Genomic DNA, 22,627 nt, shown 5'->3' with positions numbered 1-22,627 from the left:
ATGCGCGGCGCCCGCCCGCAGTGTCGCTGCGTGCACCTGAAGGCGAGCCGTGGCCCAGCGACTTCCGCTCCCCGCCGAGGCGGCGCGCGCCGGCAGCGGGCGCTGACAGCGCGGTGCCCGCTCCCCGCCCTTCCCCCAGCCCCCCTGCCGGGGCGACCCCCCTGGCTCACCAGATAACGCGCCTGCCAGTCGTTAGTGGCGTCTATCTCCTGGAACTCCTGCTCGATGGTAGCGGACATGGCGGCGGCCAGAGCGAGAGCCTGTCCGGGGGCCGGCACGCTCCCGGCCCTGCGCGCGCTGCCCACCGCACGGGAGCGCCGAGCGCGCTCCGCCCTGCCGCCGCCGCCGCGCGCGCACATACGCTCGCAACGGGTCCCGCGGGCGCCCGTGCCGGGCGCATGCGCGCGCCGCGGCCCCGCCCACTGAGCGTTGGCCAGACCACGCCCGCGGGGAGGCGGGAAGCACCTGGGGTGACGTCACGGGGCGGGGGGGCTAGGGAGAGGGCGCGGGGGCCGCACGCAGGTAGCCGAGGGTCCCTGCCGGGCCGGGGGCTCCGCCGGCCGAGGGGCGGCTTCGGGCGCGGGGCCGTGAGCAGCCGCCTGCCGCCCCGGTGTTACTGCAAGGGCAGGGCCCGGGCGGGCCGCAGCCGGTGGATGGGCGCTCCGGCCCGGCCCGGCTCAGCGGGGACGGTCCGGGCCCCGCTGCCCGCACGTACGAGAACCAGAGCGTGTCGGACAGGCAAACCGCGGCCGGGCCTGCCGTCTCCATGGCGGAAACGCGGCGGGGCGGCGCGCAACGGCCCCCTGCGATCGCCTCCAGAAGCAAGCCCCTAGGAGACCGCCTCGCGAACGGCGGGCGACACCGGAGGTCACGCAGGGTTTGGCGAGGGCAGCGTTGCTCAACTGCTCCGCGTGACCGAGGCGCGCTTGTCGCCCCGCAGCTGCCTTCGCACCTCAGCGTGGGCGGCCACGGCCCTGGCTGCGGACGGGACAGCGGCTTAGCGCCGCGCGGTCTCACTCTGCACCGCAAGGGGGAAGAGCTTAAAGCGCCGGGCTCCCCCCTCACCCCCCAGTGACAGCGCTGCCGCTGCCCCAGCCGCCCCCTCTCCCAGGCTGCCCGTCCTGGACCTGCTCCGCCCCCCCCGCCGCCTCACGAGCGGGGCGGTCTCACGGGAACGCTTTAATTGCCCGCCGCCGCGCCCGGGCGGTCCCGGGCCCCGCTGCCCCGCTCCGCTCTGCCGCCCCCTGGCGGTCAGCCTTGGCCGCGGCGCCTGCCGTCTGCGCTGCGGTGGCCGGGCCGCACCGGGCCCCCCCCGAGCGCCGCGCCCCGGGCTCGCACACGGTGCGGGGGCTGAGCGTGGCCGCCGCATCCCGCGCGAAAACCGGCTGCGCGGTGCTGCACGGTGCCGCGGCGCCCTGCGCGCTGTCACGCCGCAGTCCCTAGCAGCAGCCGAGGCGCGACGCCGGGCCTCGGGTGAATTTTTGGGAACGGCTTCAGGCGTGAGGTGAGGAGGGAAGGTCGGCAGAGCGAGGCGCTTGCTCCGCCATTAACGTGCTGGTGGCGGTCAGTGCGCTGCTGCTGAGGCGCCGTGCCGGCCGCCCTTAGAGCAACGCAGCGCGAAGGGCACCTGGGCGGCCAGGGGTGGTGCCTGGCTTGAGCCTTGCCCACCTCACACCTAAAGGCCACCAGCTGCACGCTGGAGAAATGTGGCCTCAGTGCTCAGTGAGCAGAGTTCACACTCCCCGCCGCCGTGCCGTTTTATAGCTACAAAACGGCAACAAGGCTTGTTCAGCATGATGCAAGAAATGTGTATGTGGTAACACAGGTAAGGCAAATATTTTTGGAACAAACTTCTGGCTTTGACATCCAAATACCTGTCGTCGGCTGTTGCGTTTCCTTCCTGTCTGCAGACTGCAGCGCAGTAGAGCGCTCCAAGAATGTGCTCCCGTAATGAAAGCTGGTATCTTGTACACCAGGGGACTGCATGATGCACCTCTGAAGCATGGCTGATGGCACAGCATGCATTGGTAACTTCACAGCATGTTTTTCCAGGTAACTCAAGGAAGTGTTGCGTAAGATTTTCTTGAACTGTGGGTTCAACCTTTGAAATCAATATAGGGACTAGCTTTCCTGGATTTTTCTGCTTGCACAGGCCAGTTCTACAGATGTTCTCTAGTTAATCAGTGTGCTACATGAGATTAGTTATGAAATAAGTAAATAAGACATTTGTGAATTATGTTTATGACTAAGCGCAGAGCAGAATCTAAGTATCCATCCTCAAGATAGTAGGTCTGCTTGAATTCATGTTTCAATGAACAGAAAGTGTTCTTAACCTCAGAAAACTGATCTTGCACAATCTGGGTGTAGGAAAGTAAATAGATACATGGAAACTCTCTGCCAAATAACAAATTTAAATAAAGAAATTAAAACATACAACTTCACTGATTTTACTCTTCAATAGGCTTTTCTCTAGTTACAAACTGGCTGACTTACCTGTATTTGTAACATTTGTTATTACTGCCTTTTTTATCCCTCGCTGGAACCATTTGTAGGTCAGAGACATTGTGATGCCCATGAAGCCATCCAACGTGGATCGCATCTAAATAAGGCCCAGTCACTGTCCTGTTGGTCCAGAGAACAGAGAATGATGCTGCCCAGTGGCATGTCAGTTTCTCTTTATTCTGGTGCAAAGCCCAGGGAAGACCTGGAGGTTGCTAGTTGTGCAGTGTGACAAGATCTTGTGCTTGAATTCAGGGACAGCTCTATCAGCTAAGGAGCGCCCCATGTTTATCAACTGAGTGACCTATTGAGACATCAGTGTGTTTTAAGAAGCATGTAGGAGAAGTGGTAGTTTCGCTATATATACACAGGAATGTGTATTCTGCTCTTCTAATTAGCAGCTGTCATGCATATGAGAAGCTTGTTCTTGTCATTGCTTGTGATATTTGGGGATGTAGTTCATATGGGCAAAGCAATGTAATTGTGTTATCAGGAGAGGGAGTTTTATGGTAGCAGCTATGTTTAGAATCTGTAACGCAAATCAGTGCCTAGAGACAGCTCATGGAAAACTAAAATAAATGTTCATTAATTGTGATTTACAGCTGGCTTAGAAGAGCAGTAACTGGTAAATCAGGGGGTTCTGGAGAAATTGCCATTGTTTACTTTTTAGTTATATTTTACTGCAAATACACTGAAAATGTTGTACCAGTTCCCAGGGTTTTGGGAATTGAGCCCAGGATAGGCCCAGGGCTACGGTTATAATGGTCTATGAAGGAAAACTGTATATACAACATAAACCAAGTACACTCATTAGAAAACTTTATTTATTCTGTTGCCAATAGTATATTCCAGTTCTGTATTAGCTGTGTAGCCAAACCCAGATGAACTACTACATAACCTCTTAAACCCTTGAGATAGCATGAGACATCAGCAAAGCAGGATAATGGAGTTGCTGGAATGTGTGGTATATTGTCAGTCTTTTCCGTTTTAGTATAAACACAAGGAAGTAGATATTGCAATGTTTTCTTATTAAAAAATGGAGTAGTGCATTCAGATCTGTGGCTCCCATCATAAGAAGGACATGGGCCTGTTGGAGCGAGCCCAGAGGAGGGACATGAGGATGACCAGAGGGATGGAGCACCTCTCCTGTGAAGACAGGCTGTGGGAGTTGGGGTTGTTCAGCCTGGAGGAGAGAAGGCTCTGGGGACACCTTATAGTGGCCTCCCAGTACCTGAAGGGGGCCTACAAGAAAGCTGGAGCGGGACTTCTTACAAGGGCCTGTAGTGACAGGACAAGAGGTAATGGCTTTAAGCTGTAAGAAGACAGATTAGACATTAGGAAGACATTCTTTGCTGTGAGAGTGGCGAGACACTGGGCCAGGTTGCTCAGAGAAGCCGTGGATGCCCCATCCCTGGAAGTGTTCCAGGTCAGGCTGGATGGGGCTTTGGGCAACCTGGTCTAGTGGAAGGTGTCCCTGCCCATGGCAGGGGGGCTGGAACTAGATGATATGTAAGGTCCTTTCTAACCTAAACCATTCTATGATTCTATGAAAATATCTGATAATTTGAGAAGCCCCATTTGCTGTGCTGACCCAACAGTCACCCCAGGGCAGTTGGTATCTACAGCAGTTCTCTTCTCAAAATTAGTTTTGATGCCCTTGCTCATCTGAATGAAAAAGACCAATCAACTTAACTTTATATGTTTTTTGTCCAGCAATGTTGGCCAAACAATTAACTTTAGTACCAGTCTGGAATGGACTAACTGCTTGTTCTGCCATGTGTACATTTTTTGGGTCATTCACTGGAATTACTTAAGTATCATTTATTGGAAATGATCTGTTTTGTGCTGGTTTTCTGGGAACCATTTTGGATATTGGTAGATGAAGAACAAATTCTTCCCTGAGGTGGTTTTATTCACAAATACGCTCCACATCAATCTTAGCTGTTAAGAAAGAAAGCTGGAATGTGCTTAAGCTTGCCACGATGTGAAAGGTTCAGAACATATCATTCCTAATTTAAGTCTTGTAGCCCCAAGCCTAAAGAGGAAGAGGATCCTCCCTTTCCCCATGCACTGGATAGGACTGGAAACCCAGAAAGTCTGGCCACTCTTCTGGCACCTGATAGGGAGCAGGGGAAGCTGAATGAAAGGGTCCAATGGTCAGGTCTGTGCATTTACAGCGGAATCCTCCTATTTCAGACTTTTAGGGATTGCATTCCTTGTTCAAGTGAACATTAAAATTCCTGTTACTGAAAGTAGGTGCCAGTGCAAATACCTGTCCTCAGCTGTATTATTGATGTCCTCCCCCTGCCCAAAACTGTATTTTGGCGTACAAAAAAGGGAAAAAAAACCCACCAAACTTTAAATGATGCCTAGCAAAATGCAAACCCTTGTAGCAGCAACTGTAGCAGAATCTCAAAGGGCCCTAATAGGTTTGCATTCAGCTAAGGGAGTCTGTCACATCAATCATAGGTCCACAACAGTGGGATTCTAGTGTCCAATGTCTGTTAAAAAATGGCTATGTAGTAAAAGTGATGGAACTACAGAAGCTGTAATTATGTTTTGAAGAGAAGGACGGCTGTGCCCAGACTAAATGATTGCCCAAACTGTAGTTTGGAGTTCTGGGTAAAAGAAATTCCTGGCCAAGGAAGAAAGGAAAGATTAAGGTCTATTAAGGAAGTCTGGTTTATAGCCCAGAGATCTGTGCCAGTCTGCACAGCACTGGACTCTTACGGTGAAGCTGAAATAATTGTGGAGCGTGAAAAGAAAACAGCAATGGGCAGAAGTGCTGTCGTGAGTGAATGGACACTAGCTAGCAGAAAAAGAAGCCAGCCAGGATGTCTGATGGGTAGAACAACTTTAGTCTCTGCTGTGGCTTTGTGAAGCAGCACTTCCAGCAACCTAAGCTGGGGTGTGCAGTCAGCCACAAAACCTAATGCCTATGAGTCAATGCAGGGGGTGTGGGGTATGGCTACAGGAAGAGAAGAGCCAGTTGCCAAGAGAAAGATAACTCCAAGTTATTATTTTTGTTGCTTGTAGAGAGGATCTTGCTTGCTGGGGACTGTTTGTATATGTTACTTGATTTTCTGTCCTTTTTTCCTTTTCACACCTAGCCACAGTGACATTAAAATCATAGCTTTCAAGTAAGCAAGTAAAATTGAGTGAGTGTCCAGAGTGGCTTTGGTTTGATGTCATTCAATGGCCCTGGTTAGAAGGTCATTTTTTACTAGAAACTCCATCTATGGAAACTGCCTATAGCTGACACAAAGTTTTCACATTAAGTGTTTACTGAGACTTGCATTTGATTGAAGATCACTGGTTTATTAGAGTTTAAAATTGTTTTCCTCGCAGTTGGAGTAGAGCTGTTCCATGCTTAGACCATTTCTAATCTCACAGTTATTGTTTCAAAGAATCACTTTACTATATAATGGTTAAAGAGGTGTCTAAACTGCAGTTCTGGCAACACCTTTAAACTGGCTGGTGAGTCTTCAATTCACATTCTGTCATAATTTTGAAATCATGTTATCATGATCTTGTAACTTGTCTATAGCACAGATTCTGTGTTTTACTGGCTTCCATGCTTGTATTGTAAGTATTTTCATCTGCATTCAAGCTTATCTTCCAAATTACAAAATGAAGGGCATTCTCTGAATTACAGCTGAAAAGGTTGCAATGTACGACTCATGCCACTGTTATTTGCTAGGAGAGTATCAGTAAATGTTACAAATTACTGTTCTCCATTTTATGTTCCAGTTTTTCTTTGGGTTTCCCAGCATCTGAACAAGGCAATTATGCCTATTTTCGTGGGTGTAAAAATCCTCAAATTGTGTTTGCCTTCCCCCCATCCCCAAATAGTTTGAAATAAAGTAATAAAAGTCTTTTTGGCAATGTAAGTTATGATTGTAATCCATTTTGTAATTTATGTTTCTGCATTAGACAACCTGAAGTGCCAATAACAGGAAAGGGGTTTTTTTTACTACTAGCTGTAATAATGATTTAAAAAACCTTATTGTTACCAGCTTCACAGAAACTTAAATTTACCATGTGTTGGTGAGCCTTCAACATGCATTACAATAATTATGTCTGTCTTTTCTGTGCTAGCAGAGGTAGATCTGTGCAAGATTTGTGATATCTGTGCCTGGTTTTAAGTTGACATTAATATATCTGATTTCATACAATTTCCCGTATAAGCTCATCCTATTGAGGTAATCAGCAGCCCTGTAGGAGCCACATTCTCTGAGTCACTGTTTTGATGGCAGAGTTCCATGAATGTGTGGCTAGTTTTGTCTGCTGAGATGTCCTTTGGTATGTTACATAGGGCAAGGTGTTCATAATTGTGTCACTATGTAAAGTCATTGAATCTTGTAAGGACCGTGAAACACTAGGTAAGAATTTGCACAGCTACATTTACTTGGCAAGGCAGGATTGCAATAACCGATGCACCTCTCTTTTTGCCCTCAAAGTAAATCGGAAAGCAAGGAGGAAAACAGATTTTGCCTGTAGGTGGCAGAGCCATGAAGAAGTTATAATTTTTCAGGCAGTATGATTTCCTAACAAAGCAAATTAATAGTGCATGTAAAATTTATCTTCCCTTCTATTCTTTGATAATGTCTCTCACAAAAATGGCTTTGAAACTAATCTACTAAAGTAAGGAGTCTTAAAAAAAATCTGTTTTGCATAACAAATATATTCATTTCTCAATATATGCTGTGTTTTCTTTGGTCCAGACATTTAAAACCTCTAATTCATACCCTTATGGCATATGAAATGCTGCAGCTGCTAAACCAATTTGTTTGTTTTCTCAAAGAAAATAAAAACTGAGCGTAATGTACTGAAAGAAGGATCCATAACACAAGTTTTGCAATTGGAATGCTGTCAAGGTCTTTAACGTCTTATTTTAGCCAGTGGAACAGTTCCAGCAGCTCAGGTCATGACACTACCACTTACTGGAATTAGCAACCTGGGGAGGAAGGCACCCTTGTACAGAACGTGTCCAGTATCAGAATGGGTGTGTGACATTCTCTGGATCTTTTGAATTTTAGATCTTTTTTCCTACTATCTCACTGCATGCCAAGAGACATCACTAGTCATCAAAGGATATTGTTTTCTTTTTTAAAAACTTTATGGTACTTTTCAAACAGACCACTGCAGCTTCTTTACTGGCAGCCAGTAGTACCCTTTAAGTACACCGGAAGTGATCTGTCACAAAGAAAATGGTCCTAGTACACAATTTTCTTTACTTTGGCATCCTTTTATGTCAGAAATGTCTTCATTGTGTGTTAGATCACTCAGAGTCAGATTCTTCTCAAGATTTCAGTGTAAAATAATGTAATTGCTAACACAGATTTGCAGTAATAGAGCAACACTACAGAGAGATAAAAAGCCAAAGTATGTTATTGAGATTGTATTTGTCAAGAAATATCCCCCAGGGTCACTTTAACATCTCGGCTAGCTTCTAGTTCCCGTTCTCTTACACTAATTTTGGAAGCTCTCTTCACTTGAAACTGATTTTCTTTGTCCAAGATAGCTGTTTTCTTCTTAACAGCCCTCTCATGAGCACTACCTAGGAAAGACAGGATGCAGAGGAAAAGCAAAGGTTTTTTTTAATGTGTTTAAGCAAGACCACCTTAGTTTTGGCCTTTGGTTTTCTTGATTAAGAGAATATTTAGTTGAGTCTGGTGATTAAATTATTGAAAGTGATTCTGTGAGGAGGAGATTAAGATATATGACTTCCGTAAGCCCCTATTTATATACACTAACAAGTTGTTACATTAACATTTATATTGCAGTCAGTATGCCCCTGATTTCCTATTGCTTCTCAACACATTGATAATACCTTATAGATAATGTATTCAGAAGTTATAGATATGCAATCTGATTTTAGATTCAGAATGTATTTTGGCTGGTGAATACCATATAAGGAATAAATACGACAGCAGCAATTGTGAAATGAGAAGTCGGAAGCATTCTTTGTGAAACCGCCACACATACACTCTTGGTTCTAGGGGTTTTCTCTGGGCAACATTACAAATCCTGTGATTCCAGTAGTTCTTGGTCCCATAAAAAGGAATAAGGATAATTCTCAGTTAATTTCCAGTTTCAGCAACCTTGGAAAGTAGGATGAGGCAGACAGCTGAAGGAGGTAACTGCATTAGCTATTACAGCTAAATCTGCTGTCAAATACACGTCAACAGTGTGCACCATTAATATAGAATTTACACATATCTGCCACAGTAATTGGAATAAATCCTGAGTATCTTTGGAAAGGAGGTTCCAATGAAGGAATGCCATGATTCTGTTTTTAAAACATAAATATATATGCCTTTCAGGGTGACAGTAAAACTTCCTTTTAGCTTTCACTTTCCTGAGAGAGAAAGTAGTTGGGAGGGCCTTGTTCACACAGAGGAATGACTCATTAATAGGTTCAATAATGAATTAGATCAGTGAAATCTATGCTGCAAGTTATACACCCCCCACCCCCCCACATTGCTCTAAATGGAAACTTACCCGCACAGCATTTTATACAATTGTTTTATAATGTGAGTTGCTTATATGTATACTTTTAAATCTACCAAGTGTTACCAGATGTGATGGAAATTAAATTAGCTAGAATTACCAAGTACTGAATTATATTTTTCTCGATAATTTAAAAATACATCTATAAAAAATAGGGCAGATATTTTTAATAATCATGCAGATAAATGCATGATTAACTCTTTGAAGTTTACCTCTTTCAACATTAGAATATAGCGTTATTGGGGGGAAAATGAAATAATTTTTTGTTTGGCTAATCTGTGTAATTCAAGAGACAGTGGATAAGTAATCCCCATGCACAGAACATTTCTGTGCAACATTTCATGCGTGTGTTTATACTCTGTGCATAATACTTGTGTATATAAATATCATCTGTTTCTGCCATCCTCCCATAGAGCACTGCAACGTGCTGTGTATGCTCTTTGTATTTCAGATGTCTGAAGGACATAGGCTCAAAGGTTAATGCTTAGTACTTGGTGACAGTACATCAGCCACTCGGCAAAGATGCACAAATCTGAAATAATGATATTTCAGTTTGCTCAAAAGCAGATATTTTTTGTGAAACGTTGAATAAGTTGTGTTAGTAGAAATAATGTCTAATAGACATTGTTTTCTCCACAAAATGGCATGCGACTTACCTTGGGCAGGAAGCAACAGCTGGTAATTAGCACTCACCTGACCTTTGCTGAAAGGAGTACTCACTGTTGAGCAGTTGCTAATAAGCTTCCACAATGGAGCTGTGTGGGACTGTTCAAAGTGCCATTAATCCTAAGCCACCATGTGAACATGCCTTAAAATACTCGAGTGCTCTTTTCAGTGTTCATACTGCGGGTGGGCTTTTAGCTTTGGACTGTGTTTGTTTTGACATGTGTCTGGAGTTTTCAGTTTAAGTATCTGTCACAGCACAAACATCCCTTATTCCTGTAAGGCCAACTAACCATGCTAGTTAGTACAAGTCTGTAGAAAGGAGATTTAACAATATGCAGACCTGATTCTTGTCTTGCGACAGTGAAGTTTAGAAATAATTTCATTGAAAATACGTTAACATAAACTATGACCGTACAGTTTACACAATATCAAAACTCTGTGAATTCTTTGCTGAATCTAATGATGGGTCCCTTGGGTAATGTGTCCTCACAGCAATTCCTGTTGGAAATTTCTCCTTGTTATGATTCTGATCTAACTGTACCTCTGGGTTGAGACATGTGATGAATAAAGTGGTTGGTGATGAGTATAAAATCACCATACGGTTTCTCTTCGAAGGGAGCGCACTCTTACAGCTGACTGTGAGGCAGTGTTTTTGTTAGTGGGAATTTCATGGCAGGGGAAAAGCCTTAAGTGAGCACAAAAAAACATTTTCAAAATTTCCAGTGAATGGGAAATTAGCTTATGTAGTCATGTATCTCCTGGAAATTCAAGTATGCTTCTCCTGGAACCTTGTCTGGGATGTCATTGTGTGTTCTTAATCCAGATGTTTCAAATGCTTTGGGAACAATGAACTATTATTATTGTCAGAATAAATTAATCATCTTTGCTCTTAGAAATGTCAGAGGGAGGAGTATGTAGCAGACATCTAGGGAACCTTCGGTGTTTGCTCTACTGGAGTTGGAAACCTTCCTAGACAGATATGTTTAGCTTCTTCTAATGGTGGTCAAAATAGGAAATTACTCCAGCATTGTGCGTTTAACATTTGCTGATATATACTATCAGGATGACGTTGCTCGACTCTTTCTTAGTTAACTCCATCTTGTTATGTCTCACAATGATCTAGAGGCTATATATAACGTATATAACATATGGCATTCATAAATAGGTGATTCCAAATCTATTACGTAGTCTACCCATACACCATGTGGAAATTTGAAATCTGAGAGACAGGGTCTGTTCTACATGAGAAGAGATGAAAGTGTCTTTTAACAGTTTGAAACCCTTGGGTATGCCCTTTCACATTACCCTTTCAACAGGGTTCCTTGAAGTCTGAGGTGGTCTGTAAGTACAGCCACTTGCCCTAGCTGGGATTCCTGTTAGTCCTGGAGCACGTAATAGATCGTGATTTCTTAAGCACACACTTTCAGATACATGAAAATGGCCCCAAGGATTATTCTTTCGCTGGCAGTCAGAAGTATAAGGCTGTTTTTAGGATGGGCCCTGTGTTTGTTAAACTACTGCCCTTGTAGATGCAGAAATACATTAATGCCTTTGTACAGGCGCTTAAATATTTTTATTTTAAATGAGTGATCCTGTTGGGTGTGGGGAATATGTGGTTTTCCTAAATCATTAATTTCAAAAGCTCTTTAACCTATTATACCTAATAGCATTTTAATGAAGCTTGTTTGTTACACTTCCTGACAACAGAAGTTTTGATTATGTAACAAGATAAATGAGCAAGTTACTTCCATACCTATTACTGCAACGATAACATTGTATTGTTGTCATCTTTCCAACTGTATTGTACCACCTCAGCTGCACTATGAATTCAGATTTTTACCAAATGTTCATGTATTATGCCTTAATAAAAGAATGTATTCTTCTTTTTCCAAATAATAATAAAAAAATTCTCAAAGATATTTATTTCTATGGACAGGCAATGCTGAAGTCTCCATTTTAACTTTAGAGTCTTTCTTTCATGTAAATAGATAACAGCAGGGCCAGCTGCAGGTATAGGCAATGTAGGCAGGTTGTTTATGGATGCAGATGTTCAGGGCGGCAAAATGGTCCCAATAAAGAGCAGCCAAGCTCCGCTCTTCCCTCTGCCAAGGCCTTTCTCCTGTGGAGAGGAAGACCACACATTTGAACTGTTCATGCTACATGAACAACTGATTTCTACATCCTGCTGGCAAACTCTCCAGGCCTGAGTAATTTATACTTTTATACTGTATGTATACATGTTATACTGTATTTATAGGCGTTTTATACTCCCTCTCAGAGTCAGTATGCACCAGAGGCAGTAGCAAACCTGGCTCTTCTGACTCAGTCCTGTCTCTGCCCTTCCCCTTTACAGGAGCAGCTGAGCCCCGGCAGCAGTGCAGATGGAAATGATGACTTTGCTGCTTGAGAGATAAGGAGTGTGGGCAATGAGAGGCACAACCTCCTGCATCTAGAGACTGAAGGTATGGGATCCAGTGATGGATGAAGAGGGCCTCTTCGTTCTCCTCCTAGTCAGCCAAAACCCCACTTAGTCTTCTCAGCCTGTCTCCACAGTGGCTATCTCTGTACCTCCCTCTTTCCTCCACGCTTTTCACAGAATCATAGAATCATTTAGGTTGACAAAGACCTTTAAGATCGTCAAGTCCAACCATTAACTCAGGACTGCCAAGTCCACCACTAAACCATGTCCCTAAGCGCTGCATCTACACATTTCTTAAATGCTTCCAGGGATAGTGACTCCACCACCTCCCTGGGCAGCCTGTTCCAATGCTTGGCCACTCTTTCAGTGAAGAAAGTTTTCTTAATATCAGATCTAAACCTCCCCTGGTGCAACTTCAGGCCTTTCCCCCTTGTCCTGTCACTTGTTATCTGGGAGAAGAGACTTACTTTGTTGCCCTTCTCTGGACACACTCCCGCACTTCAACATCCCTCTTGAAGTGAGGGGCCCAAAACTGAACCCAGCATTCGAGGTGCAGCCTCACCAGTGCTGAGTGCAGGGGGACAATCACAGCAGGACAAACCCTGGTCCTGCTGGCCACACTGTTTCTGATACAAGCGAGGATGCTGTGACACGTGCATACGCTGCTGGCTCACATTCATCCAGCTGCCAACCAGCACCCCCAGGTCCTTTTCCACCAAGCAGCTTTCCAGCCACTCTGCCCCAAGCCATTGCATGGGGTTGTTATGACCCAAGTTCTTTGTGCACCTCCACCTTCCACAACCCCATCTTCTTTTTATACAGACTCTGACTAGTACTGCTGCAAAATTCAACTTTTCCTGTAGATGGAGAAGCTTTGAGTCACCACCAGTAACCAACCACTTAAATAAGATCTTTCAATCTATTAAGCAGATCACATCAAATTGTACACTCACTTCAAAAATGTGAGCAAGAAAAACTCCATTTAAAGGAAAAAATAATTTAAAGATACACCTACAATAAATGAAATGAAGTCACATTTGGGGTGGGTGGCATCGTGTGTCTGGCATCAAATCGTACCCTGTGAGAAACCACCCTGTGTAACATGGTCCAGCCCTGCTTTCCCTGCCCCACTGCAGCTGCGCCCCTGCCTCCACCTCCTCGGAGCAGGAGGGTTGCCATCTGCAGCCTCTCCATCCCACAGGCCAGAGGCTGAGGAGGAAAGGCTGTAAGATTTGCTCAGCGGCACCGCTCTTCCCCCTTGTGAGTAGACTGCTGAAGGAAATGGGAGTTGGCTCATGTGTGGGGTTCCTGAAGGAGTGGACTCTAGAAGGCAGAAGGGTGCTCACTGGAGACAGAAGTGCATGTTGCAGGGTCCTCCATCAGGAGGGGGGCAGATGAGACAGTTCAGTGCTGTGCTGCAGCTTTTGACATGCAAAAGGGCAGGCTCCAGGCCATAGGAAGGGCAGGTCATCTGGGGAGAAGAAAAATTGGTGGGGTGAGGTCCTTCTTCAAACACAGTTCACCAAATCCTGTCTGAGCCCACTGTCCAAATGACTAAATATTACTGTGGTATCTGGTGGTGCTGTGAAACCTTTTTTTAAGGTGGTGAAAGCTACGTGTTACCACGCGCAAGTAAAAGCGTTAAAGGCTTCCTTAGCTTATAAACAAGCATGAACAGCCATTCTGTAAGCAACATCTTTAATACTGCATTCAATAGTCTGCAGAAATGGTTTAACTGTCAACTTTGTAATCGATATATACGTCTTTTTCCACTTCTGCTGTTTCTTTCCATACACACCAAAACAGACAGAGGAAAGCCACTGCTGCTGAGTTTAGACTTTTTGTCTGTTTTTACTGTGAAAACTCTCAGGGACAGCTATTTTCCATTTTTACTCCTACAAGCTCTGTTTCTATTTCCCAACCTTAGGTCACTAGTTTAAAGATAGCTCTGATGTAGTTACACAATCTGAGACCAACCTTCATATTCATCTGTTACGAAGCTGTTAGTATTCCCTTCCTAGCCGTCAGTTATGTTGCTTGTCAGTCTGTCATTCAGATTTTCTCTTACATTTCTTTGCACGTTCATATGACTGAGAATAGTTTTCCATCCATAAGCCACTTACTTGCATAACATCACTCCTGTTCCCCTTTAACTCATCTTTTACGTGCTGCCAAAGCTATACTTGATTATGACGGGCTGTTTTGCTCGAATGGCATTTCTTGGACTAATCAATTACTATTTTGCTTACTTCATCTTCCTATAGTCTTTTTTTACATTATGTGGTAAATGTAGTTCTATGGAGTTGGAGCATATCTTTTTCTTGCCTCTTTCTAATAGCCCTTTTATAGGTAAACTAAGTTTTAATTTCAGTTTGGGGCATTCTATTGATTTCCTAGCAAAACAAATATTAACATGTTGTAAGTGGAACACTAACTGCAGCAACAACAAAGCAGGGTGACACGTAAAGAAAAGGTCACTCCTCTGTTTTCTTTAATTGCCTGTAGGAGTTTTACTCTCCGTTTACTCATGTAAAGACTTGGGGACTTTATTTACCCTCCTTTATGCCCATGAAACCTAATTTTGCTACTAATTTCTTTCCATGGTCTGCCACTCATGCCTGGTAAGTGGTCCTCTTAATTTGACTTACCCGTCATAGCAATAATCGCTGGTATTCTTTTTCCTAGACAAGAATTCATCCTGTGTCTGAAACATCCACCGTTAGATTTCTAGTTCGTATGACACAGTATGTTACACCTACAAGACCACTTGCTGGCAGCATGCCTAACATTTTCAAACTTTCTAATCGTTAAGCTTCAAGATTCTCAAAGCTAAGCAGCCTACTTAATGACTAGATTTACTAGATTTTTTTTTTCTGAATCTAATTGTTTGATAATACCATTCTGTATTTCTAATCCAGGAATCTCAAAAGAAGAGATATTATTTTACTGCCTATGCAATATTATAAATTGTTTGGAATCCAGTTTTTAAGTTAAGGAAAACATGGTAGAGAGAAGTGTGCAACTTTCACAGTGTCAGGCAGGTCTCCCCTGTCAACAATAATATTTTTAAATAGTTATCAGGAATGGAACCTGTAAATGTTCTGTAAACTGCTTTAGCATGATAATCCATGATTGTCCGTTACAGATCAGCTTCTAGTACAGAGAGGACTGAAGCATACGATAGAGGTAGCCATATGAACCAGGCTTCCTCACCCTCTGTCCTATGCCAATATAAACAACCTTAATGCATACAGTTCTTGATTTACTCTCCTTTGGGCGGGCCTTTGTATCTTCTAAAATCTCCCCCTACAGGCAAGAGCATCTTTTACTTGAAGAAGGTCAAAAGGGAAAAAGGAAAGTACTGACTGTATTTTCTTTAAATCCAAGACAATATCAGCTATAGCCACTTTGAATGAGAGTTTCTCCACCAATGCTAATACAGTTACGCCGAACTTCCAGCAGAAGTAAATTAAGTTATGTGTATTTATCCAGTCAATTTGAGAACAGAATTGCCCTACTATGTCAAAAGTGAAAAACTAACCTTATTATAGATACTCCTCTTTCTTCTCCTATGCTGTCTTCAATTATGTTCAATTTAATTTAATCTAGAGATAATACTGAACCCAAATGTTAAAAAAAATGTATCAAGATTGCCATAATTCAGTATGGTCTTCCTCTGCACATGATCCAGAAAATAATAAGGTTAAAATACAACTGTCTTTTCCACCTCATGCACACCATCACCACGAACCGAATGTTTGTCTTTACTGTTCAGCTCCAAGAGTAAGAGGAAAACACTGAGGTTAGCTAATCATTGAATTCTAATTCATGGCTCAGTAACTGGAAGCTGCACATTTCCTGGGGTTTCCAGTGAGTTCAAGCACGCTTCCCGTTATCTTCCTACACAGCACAGTGTTCTGGTTACCATCAGAAATGAATGATGCTGATGCCCTCCTGACCGTGGCCATGGTGGCTTGGACCATCCTATCATGCTCCAACTTCACTGCCCTCTGGATACTGTGGAGTGCAGCACGGAGCTGCAGCACTTTGCAGCACTCGGTGACTTGCTTCCTAGATTTGTTAGCACCGTTCAAAGGGGAATGTCTTGCTAGGCAGTAATCTTGAATTCATTCTTAATTTCATCTAAATTAAGATAAAAAGAAATTAAAATATTTATTCCTAAGATTAGAAATAGGCAACAGAATAAGAAGGGTTTGTTAGACCTAAGTGAGGAAGTAAAACATTTAAACTACACAGCTATTCACATTATTTCTATCTGATTTACCATACTACCCTAGATGTCAAGTCTTCTGTGGTTCCAGGCACCTTACGCTCATGTTAGAGCATTGGAAAATCGCTTTTTTGATGTTAGCTTTTATAGCAAATTTCTTTTATAGCATTTGAAATCTTCCTGAAGAGATCCAGAGAGATTTGATCTTATTCAACTGATCTTATTTTACTTTTAATCCAGGATATAGTCTGGCCATTTAAAAGAATTTAAATTATATTTCATTTCCCAGAAGATGCAGATGCCTCTTAGTTAGACCGGATGCCACCCACTCCACTTGATTGTCTATTTAATGACTGCTTGCCTTAACAAAGGGTGTATCTTGTGCCCTCATCCCTTCACTAATTTTGATGTTTCACTATGAAGCATTTCCTCTATTGAACCTTAGTTCTGTGTCAGTCTTTCCACTAACAAAAAACAGCTGATACAAATGTCTGTGTGAGGTAAATGTATTTATCTCATTCCTGGGTATTGACTGAAATCAGACACAATGGTAAATTAACATTCTGTGATGACAGTTCCCCATGTTTCCTGGATTTTTTTTAAGTAAGTGAGGATTATTGACCCAGTTTCTAAATAAATCTAAACTGAATTACCTGCATTGAATCTAGAGACCGAGGACAGGGGTAGATTATATTTAAATGATGAAATAAATTGTGTATGTGTAAATGTATTAAAAAAAAAAAAAAGGGTTTTTTTTTGCTTAGTGACCAAACTAGAATGTAAGAAAAAAAGCCTAGTCTTGATTTGAAGTGTATGGGTTTTGTTGTCTTGTCAAAGGCAATAAACATTTTAGGTCAAACAAAAATGAGCATTTGTGACATTTAAATATTTATATATTATTCAAATGAAACAGACTGATGCCAATTATTTGTGAATCTGACAATTCTGCCCAGCTCCAACTATACTGGTATTACTGGCTGAAGAAGTATTTAAGAAATAAATAAAATTTAAGCAGGTGAAAAATATGAATTCACTAGTTGTAATATACTTAGAGCGTTGATGTCGCTGAAGCTGGGAATAAGAAAACTCCGTAACACCAACGTATCACTGAGAAGCAGGCATTCCTTTATTGCAGTGCTGGATGCATGGGGGATTGTTCCACCTGACATGCATGCTGTACGTTACATCTAGGCAAGATTATAGAGACCATACACATGTTTATGCATTACATTTCTTGGAAAAATCATACATACTCATTCAACAAGCAGTGTTATGTTAATTAAGTATTGCGCATGCTCCTTACATGTACTAGAGTCTCTAGGGAGTCTCAAAGAATAGTCGACCCTATAGTTACAGCTGACCGAGCACCAAACCTGTTTGCTTCCCTTATATGGCCTGTCCATGTTTGTTTCGTAAGTTTCCTATACAAGTCTCCTCAGTGACCCTAATTTTTAGACGACTCTTTTCCTCTTGGCATGAAATTACGCAACTAAGGGTGGTTAGCACTTTTTCCATAGTGATTGTGCTGAAACAAACAATAATACTTGGTAACATTGACAAAATCATTACATTACTAAAAATTGCAAAAGAGCAGGTTTTTAACAGCTGAATCACTGACTCAAAAAAAAAAAAAAAAAGAAATTTTTAAATAAATATAATCAAGGGTTTACAGTAAAAGACATTTCCCAAAAATAGCTAACAAAATCAAGCATTGGAGGAACTGCCATGAACTAAAAAAAATTAAAACAGCTTTTAATGTTTTTATTAGGTACTGTCTCTCCAGCTATTTGAATTAAGCAGCAAATGAAATTTCAAAGTACAAATATCTCTAATCATGCTGAAAGAAGATTTAAAAAAAAATATCTTTCTCCTTATCAGTCCAAATAAATGCATGAATATTTATGTTGAGTTTTTTTGTTTGTTTTATTCTTACCTATGAGTGTTTTACTTCCAGCAAGAAAAAAATAATACCTCTCCAATTACAGTGCTGGAACTATCAGGAACAATCAAGTTTGCTTGCTTCTCATATTGCGTTACTTAAATTTTATCCATTATTTAGAAAATAGTGAAATTTCGACCTCCAAAGTGATTGCGTGTGATTGCAGCATGTGTGGGTGTGGGTGTACACATATGTGTATGACCATGGCCCTACAGTCCAAAGTGAGGTTCCCTCTAGGAGAAGAATTGTGCAATACCATCTTCCGAAACAAGAAAATGTTTCCTCCTTCCTCTCATTAGCTCCTCATTTTTTAAAATGCTTTACAAATTTTCTGTATTATTTACAATGTCCAAACCAAATTCTCCACTGATATAAATAGGTAAAACTTAGGTGTCTTAACGATCTTGACAACTATTTGCAAATTCTTTTCTTCAACTCATATCTCATGTTCTTCATTAACATTTAGCTATAGTATTTTTAAAAAATTACCATTTTTAACCTACCAACTTATATAAGAATGTAAAACCAGCTGGTATTTTTTCTTTTAAATCCTTCCACATTTTCCATTCTTTGTAATTGAAAACATTTTTGTCATACTCCCCATACTTGGGTAACAAAATATTTTTCAACATGTTAGCTTCTCCTTACCCAGTATCATTAAAATAACAAAATCCTAGCATCTTAAAGCCATAGTGTCCCTTCAAGTCTAAGTTTGTTGTCATTTATCGCAGCCTATTATCATTAATCTACTGTCATTCCTTATTACATTTGGGTACAGCACATCTAGTCTTCAGATGAGGTCTACTACACATGCATTAGTTTGTTAAACGCTTGCATATTAAGTACGCTTGCAAATTATGCAGAACACAGTGAAGTGATCTCTGTGGCGTATAACAGCAGCTCCATCAGTTGCTATGGAATGTAGTTTACAGTTTGTAAAAATAAACGCATTAAACGTCAAACCCAAACTGCCAGGCTTACTCCACAAGCAGTTAATGGTTTCTTTATAATTCTGTTAAGTATTTGGACATTCCATAACAAAACCTCTTCACCAAGCGGACAGAATTTGACTCCCTATTGCCATGACCAAACATGGTAATTTTAAATGAGGGGAGAATCAAAAGTCCTTTTTCAAATGGTAAAAGTAATCTCCTGATAAAGGTGGAGATACAAAAAATGTTCTAGAAAAGGTCTGAACTGGACATGAATCAAGAGAATTTGATATGTCTGATTTCAGGAAACTTTAGATTTTATTCTCTTCCTTAATAACTTAATATATGATCTGGAAACTGCATCGTAGCTATAGGGCAGTGAAGGTGTCCTAATGACTTGAGTAGTTTTGAAACTGAAATAAAGCACAGTTAAATACAAGCGTGTTTGCTGTCACTTATTACCAGCATCATAATTTCATTATTTGTCTCTTAAATCTACTAATTGCATTATTACTATTTGGATTGTAGCAAATTAATTATTATTTTTCCTTTGTCAGTATTTATCAGCCATTGTAATTAGCTTCAGAATAGCTAGTAAATACCATGGCTTACAGATGAAACATGCCTTAAAAACAAGACAATGGACAAAACTTGTGCTCAATGACATGATGAATGAACGGTATTTAAAAAATACTAGCAGCAAGAGCTGCGTGATCTGGTGTGCGAGCTGATACTGCAGTATACAAACTAGAAGAAAGGGCTTCTGCTACTGAGGGACTCTCTGGAAGTTGGTGTTTCAGTGGTGAGAGTATTGAGCCCTCAAGAGCTCGGCTGCTTTGGTTAATCTGTTCGGTGCAGCCTTGTGACTACACACTAGTTGTTAGTGGTCTACAGTTCCCGCCCAGACCTCAGTCACTTGTGATGTGTTTTCTACCTCGTGCAAGTCCCTGTTCTGCTTCATCTGCTTCACCCTCCGTGATGCTAGCCAGTACCTACCATGCCTCACTCGGCGTTTCCAGCTGGACTGTGGATTCCTTCACTGTCTGCATTGTATATCACTTGCTTCACCCTCCCTACAAAACCTTCCAAATTTAACCCCTACACACCTGTCCTCGAGAAGCAGGTCTCAGTCTTTTGCACCACAGTATTCTTGACAGAATTGTTTACTTCGAAGAAGAAAAAAATGTAGAAATCTATAATGGAAACCAAGAAATTTTTTAAAACAGAGGTTGTTAATTAATCCTTGCAAATAGTTAACAAGACATGGCCTTGGGAGAAGGAGTAGACATCATAAATAGGTCAAGCTAAGCTCAAGGAGAACCAAATAGTTAATGAGACCAAACAGAAAATTACTTCAACTATGTGTGAGCTACCCTGATTAGCATACTAAAAGATCCACCCTTGAGCAAAGCCCCCCGCTAAGCCCCTGGAAAAAAAAAACAAACCACAACCCCAAACCACTGTACCTTTAAATGGAGCGAGGCTCGTCAGAGCCAATGATAATTGTGAATAAACCTAATTGTAAACAACTGTTCAAAGCATATAACATGCTTCACGATGCGTTAAGGGATGTGCTGGCGTTGTGGATTACCGCTGAGCGCCCACCTCCGTGCAGACAGCCAACAGACGAACGTCCGTGTGTGGATCGGCTCTTCCACACGCGGCGACTTCACCCAGATTTGGGGTGACAGCTTCAGGGCTCATCTGACGGTACTCGTCAGTACGGTCAATCGTAAACTGTAGGTCAACGATGTAAACACTACGCTGCCGTGTTGGCAGTTTCCTCTGCCCGCTTATTGATTTGCATCATTACAGCGAGCTCCAACGCTGCAGGTAAGGTGAGGTAACTGCGCCCAGCCCCCACGGCGCCTGCTCGGCGCGGGAGATGGCGACGGCCCCGGCGGCAAGAGACGGGAAGAAGGAAACGGCAGCAGCGCCCCTCAGGCCCGAAGCGCTCCGGAGGACAGGGGCGAAGGGGGGACAGCGGTAACACAAGGCAACCGCGATCACCCGGGTGGGCTACATGGCTGCGGAGGGTGCCTGCGGGCCGGGCCAGCCGCAGCGCCGCGGGGAGGCGGCAGCAGGGCCGTGAGGCGGCGGCGCACTAAAGCGCGCGCGGGCCCGCCCAGCCCGGCCCCCGCGGCAGCGCGAGCCTGTCGCTTGCCGCCCCCTGCTGGCGCGTAGCGGCCCCGCCAGCCGCCTGGCGCCCACACCGCGGCAACCGGCCGCTTCGCGTACGCCTTTACAGGGGCAGGTAGCAAAAAACCCTTCGTAGGGCCCAGCCGTAACGAAGGCGGCAGAAAGGTGTCACCTCAGAGGCGATGCAGGCCGGGGGAAGCCGCCCGGCCGGGGCACCCCGGCTCTCGGAGCTGCCGGGGCCTCTGTGCCTCCCCACGGCAGCCCGCGCCCCGCCGTTACCTGCGGAGGAATTAAAGCCCCGACGCACGCGAGCGAGCGCTCACGCGGCGCTGGGCCGCTTTGCTGCCTCGCACGCCAGACTCGCCGTTTGAAGCCGCGCCGGCCGGCCCAACAGCCCGCCCCGGCGCTGCCCCCGGGGCGGAGCGGCCGGCGGTGGAGGCTCCCGGCCGCGGCGGGCAGAAGGGCGCACGCGCAAAGCGGCGAGGGCGCGCGGCGGGCTCTGGCGGCTGCGCGCGAGCCGACGGCGGCCGTTGCCCCGCCCCGCCCCGCCGCGTGGGGAGGGCGCGTGCCTGGGCCGGCCGGGCGGGCGGGAGCGTGGCGGCCGCGGCGCGATGTTCGTGGCCCGCAGCATCGCGGCGGACCACCGCGACCTCATCCACGATGTCTCCTTCGACTTCCACGGGCGGCGCATGGCGACCTGCTCCAGCGACCAGAGCGTCAAAGTGAGCGGGAGCCGCCGGGCCTTGCGCGGGGGGGGTGCGGGGGGTGCGCGGCGCCTGCCTGCGCGGCTCCCGCGGTGCGCGGCCTACCGGGCGGCGGGGCCGGGCCGGGCCGGGGCGCAGCCCTCCCCCGCGCAGCGGGCCCGCGCCTCCCGGCGGGAGGGGCCCGTACCGCTCCGCCCCGCCGTGCCCGGGGAGCGAAGGGCCGCGCTCGGCGCCCGCGACCCGCCGCCGTGGGCACGTTCCGCCCGAGGTCCCGGCTGCGGTGCGGCCGGCGGGGCCGGGGTGCGTTCGCACGGGGCGCGCCTTGTGTGTGTACGCGCACGGCTGCAGGGACGCGGCTGCTCCCCCGACCCCGTGCTGAGCTGGAAAACATCCTTCAGCTGCTGCGGCTGCAGCGGTGCGGCTTGTCTTGTGATTCAGCTGAAAATGCGTGTTTATTGACGGGCCCAGAGGGAAGAAGCTACTTTTTCATAACGAAGTACCAGTAAGCCAAAGGCTGAAAAGTTCTGCGTGTGCTCTGACAGACTAGGGAAACTGTAGAATACTAGAAACCTTTATTTTTCATCC

At 44.7% G+C, this 22,627-nt stretch overlaps 2 protein-coding genes and 2 long non-coding RNA genes across 6 annotated transcripts in view; 2 read left to right on the top strand and 2 right to left on the bottom strand.

Annotated features, from left to right (window-relative positions):
* The window catches only part of PTPN2 (protein tyrosine phosphatase non-receptor type 2), a 32,743-nt gene extending 32,382 nt beyond the window's left edge, over positions 1 to 361 (bottom strand). The window contains exon 1 of one of the 2 annotated variants that reach the window (XM_040587511.1): positions 171 to 361. In XM_040587511.1, the coding sequence (XP_040443445.1) occupies positions 171 to 359 (189 nt within the window). In that variant the 5' untranslated portion in view covers positions 360 to 361. The remainder of the gene's footprint in view (positions 1 to 170) is intronic. The other variant, XM_040587512.1, reaches the window with a different exon arrangement.
* Positions 362 to 1,518: 1,157 nt separating this feature from the next.
* Positions 1,519 to 18,807, top strand: LOC121085177. Its single transcript, XR_005826970.1, has 3 exons — positions 1,519 to 2,052; positions 12,032 to 12,140; positions 16,006 to 18,807. It is a non-coding gene; the product is annotated as an uncharacterized LOC121085177 (long non-coding RNA).
* LOC121085176 lies at positions 13,779 to 21,728 on the bottom strand. Of its 2 annotated transcripts, none has more exons than XR_005826968.1 (2): positions 20,666 to 21,728; positions 13,779 to 16,240 (listed from the first exon to the last, which is right to left on the bottom strand). It is a non-coding gene; the product is annotated as an uncharacterized LOC121085176 (long non-coding RNA). The 2 variants fall into 2 exon arrangements; XR_005826969.1 differs by lacking the exon at positions 20,666 to 21,728 and adding an exon at positions 20,306 to 20,621.
* Positions 21,729 to 21,857: 129 nt separating this feature from the next.
* LOC121084446 (centrosomal protein of 192 kDa-like) overlaps positions 21,858 to 22,627 on the top strand; it is an 87,725-nt gene continuing 86,955 nt past the window's right edge. Inside the window, exon 1 of the mRNA XM_040585874.1 lies at positions 21,858 to 22,060. Within this exon, the coding sequence (XP_040441808.1) occupies positions 21,950 to 22,060 (111 nt within the window). The 5' untranslated portion in view covers positions 21,858 to 21,949. The remainder of the gene's footprint in view (positions 22,061 to 22,627) is intronic.

This window comes from Falco naumanni, chromosome 3, assembly GCF_017639655.2.
Source record: "Falco naumanni isolate bFalNau1 chromosome 3, bFalNau1.pat, whole genome shotgun sequence".
Lineage (NCBI taxonomy): Eukaryota > Metazoa > Chordata > Aves > Falconiformes > Falconidae > Falco > Falco naumanni.
This window is presented reverse-complemented; position numbering and strand designations above follow the sequence as displayed.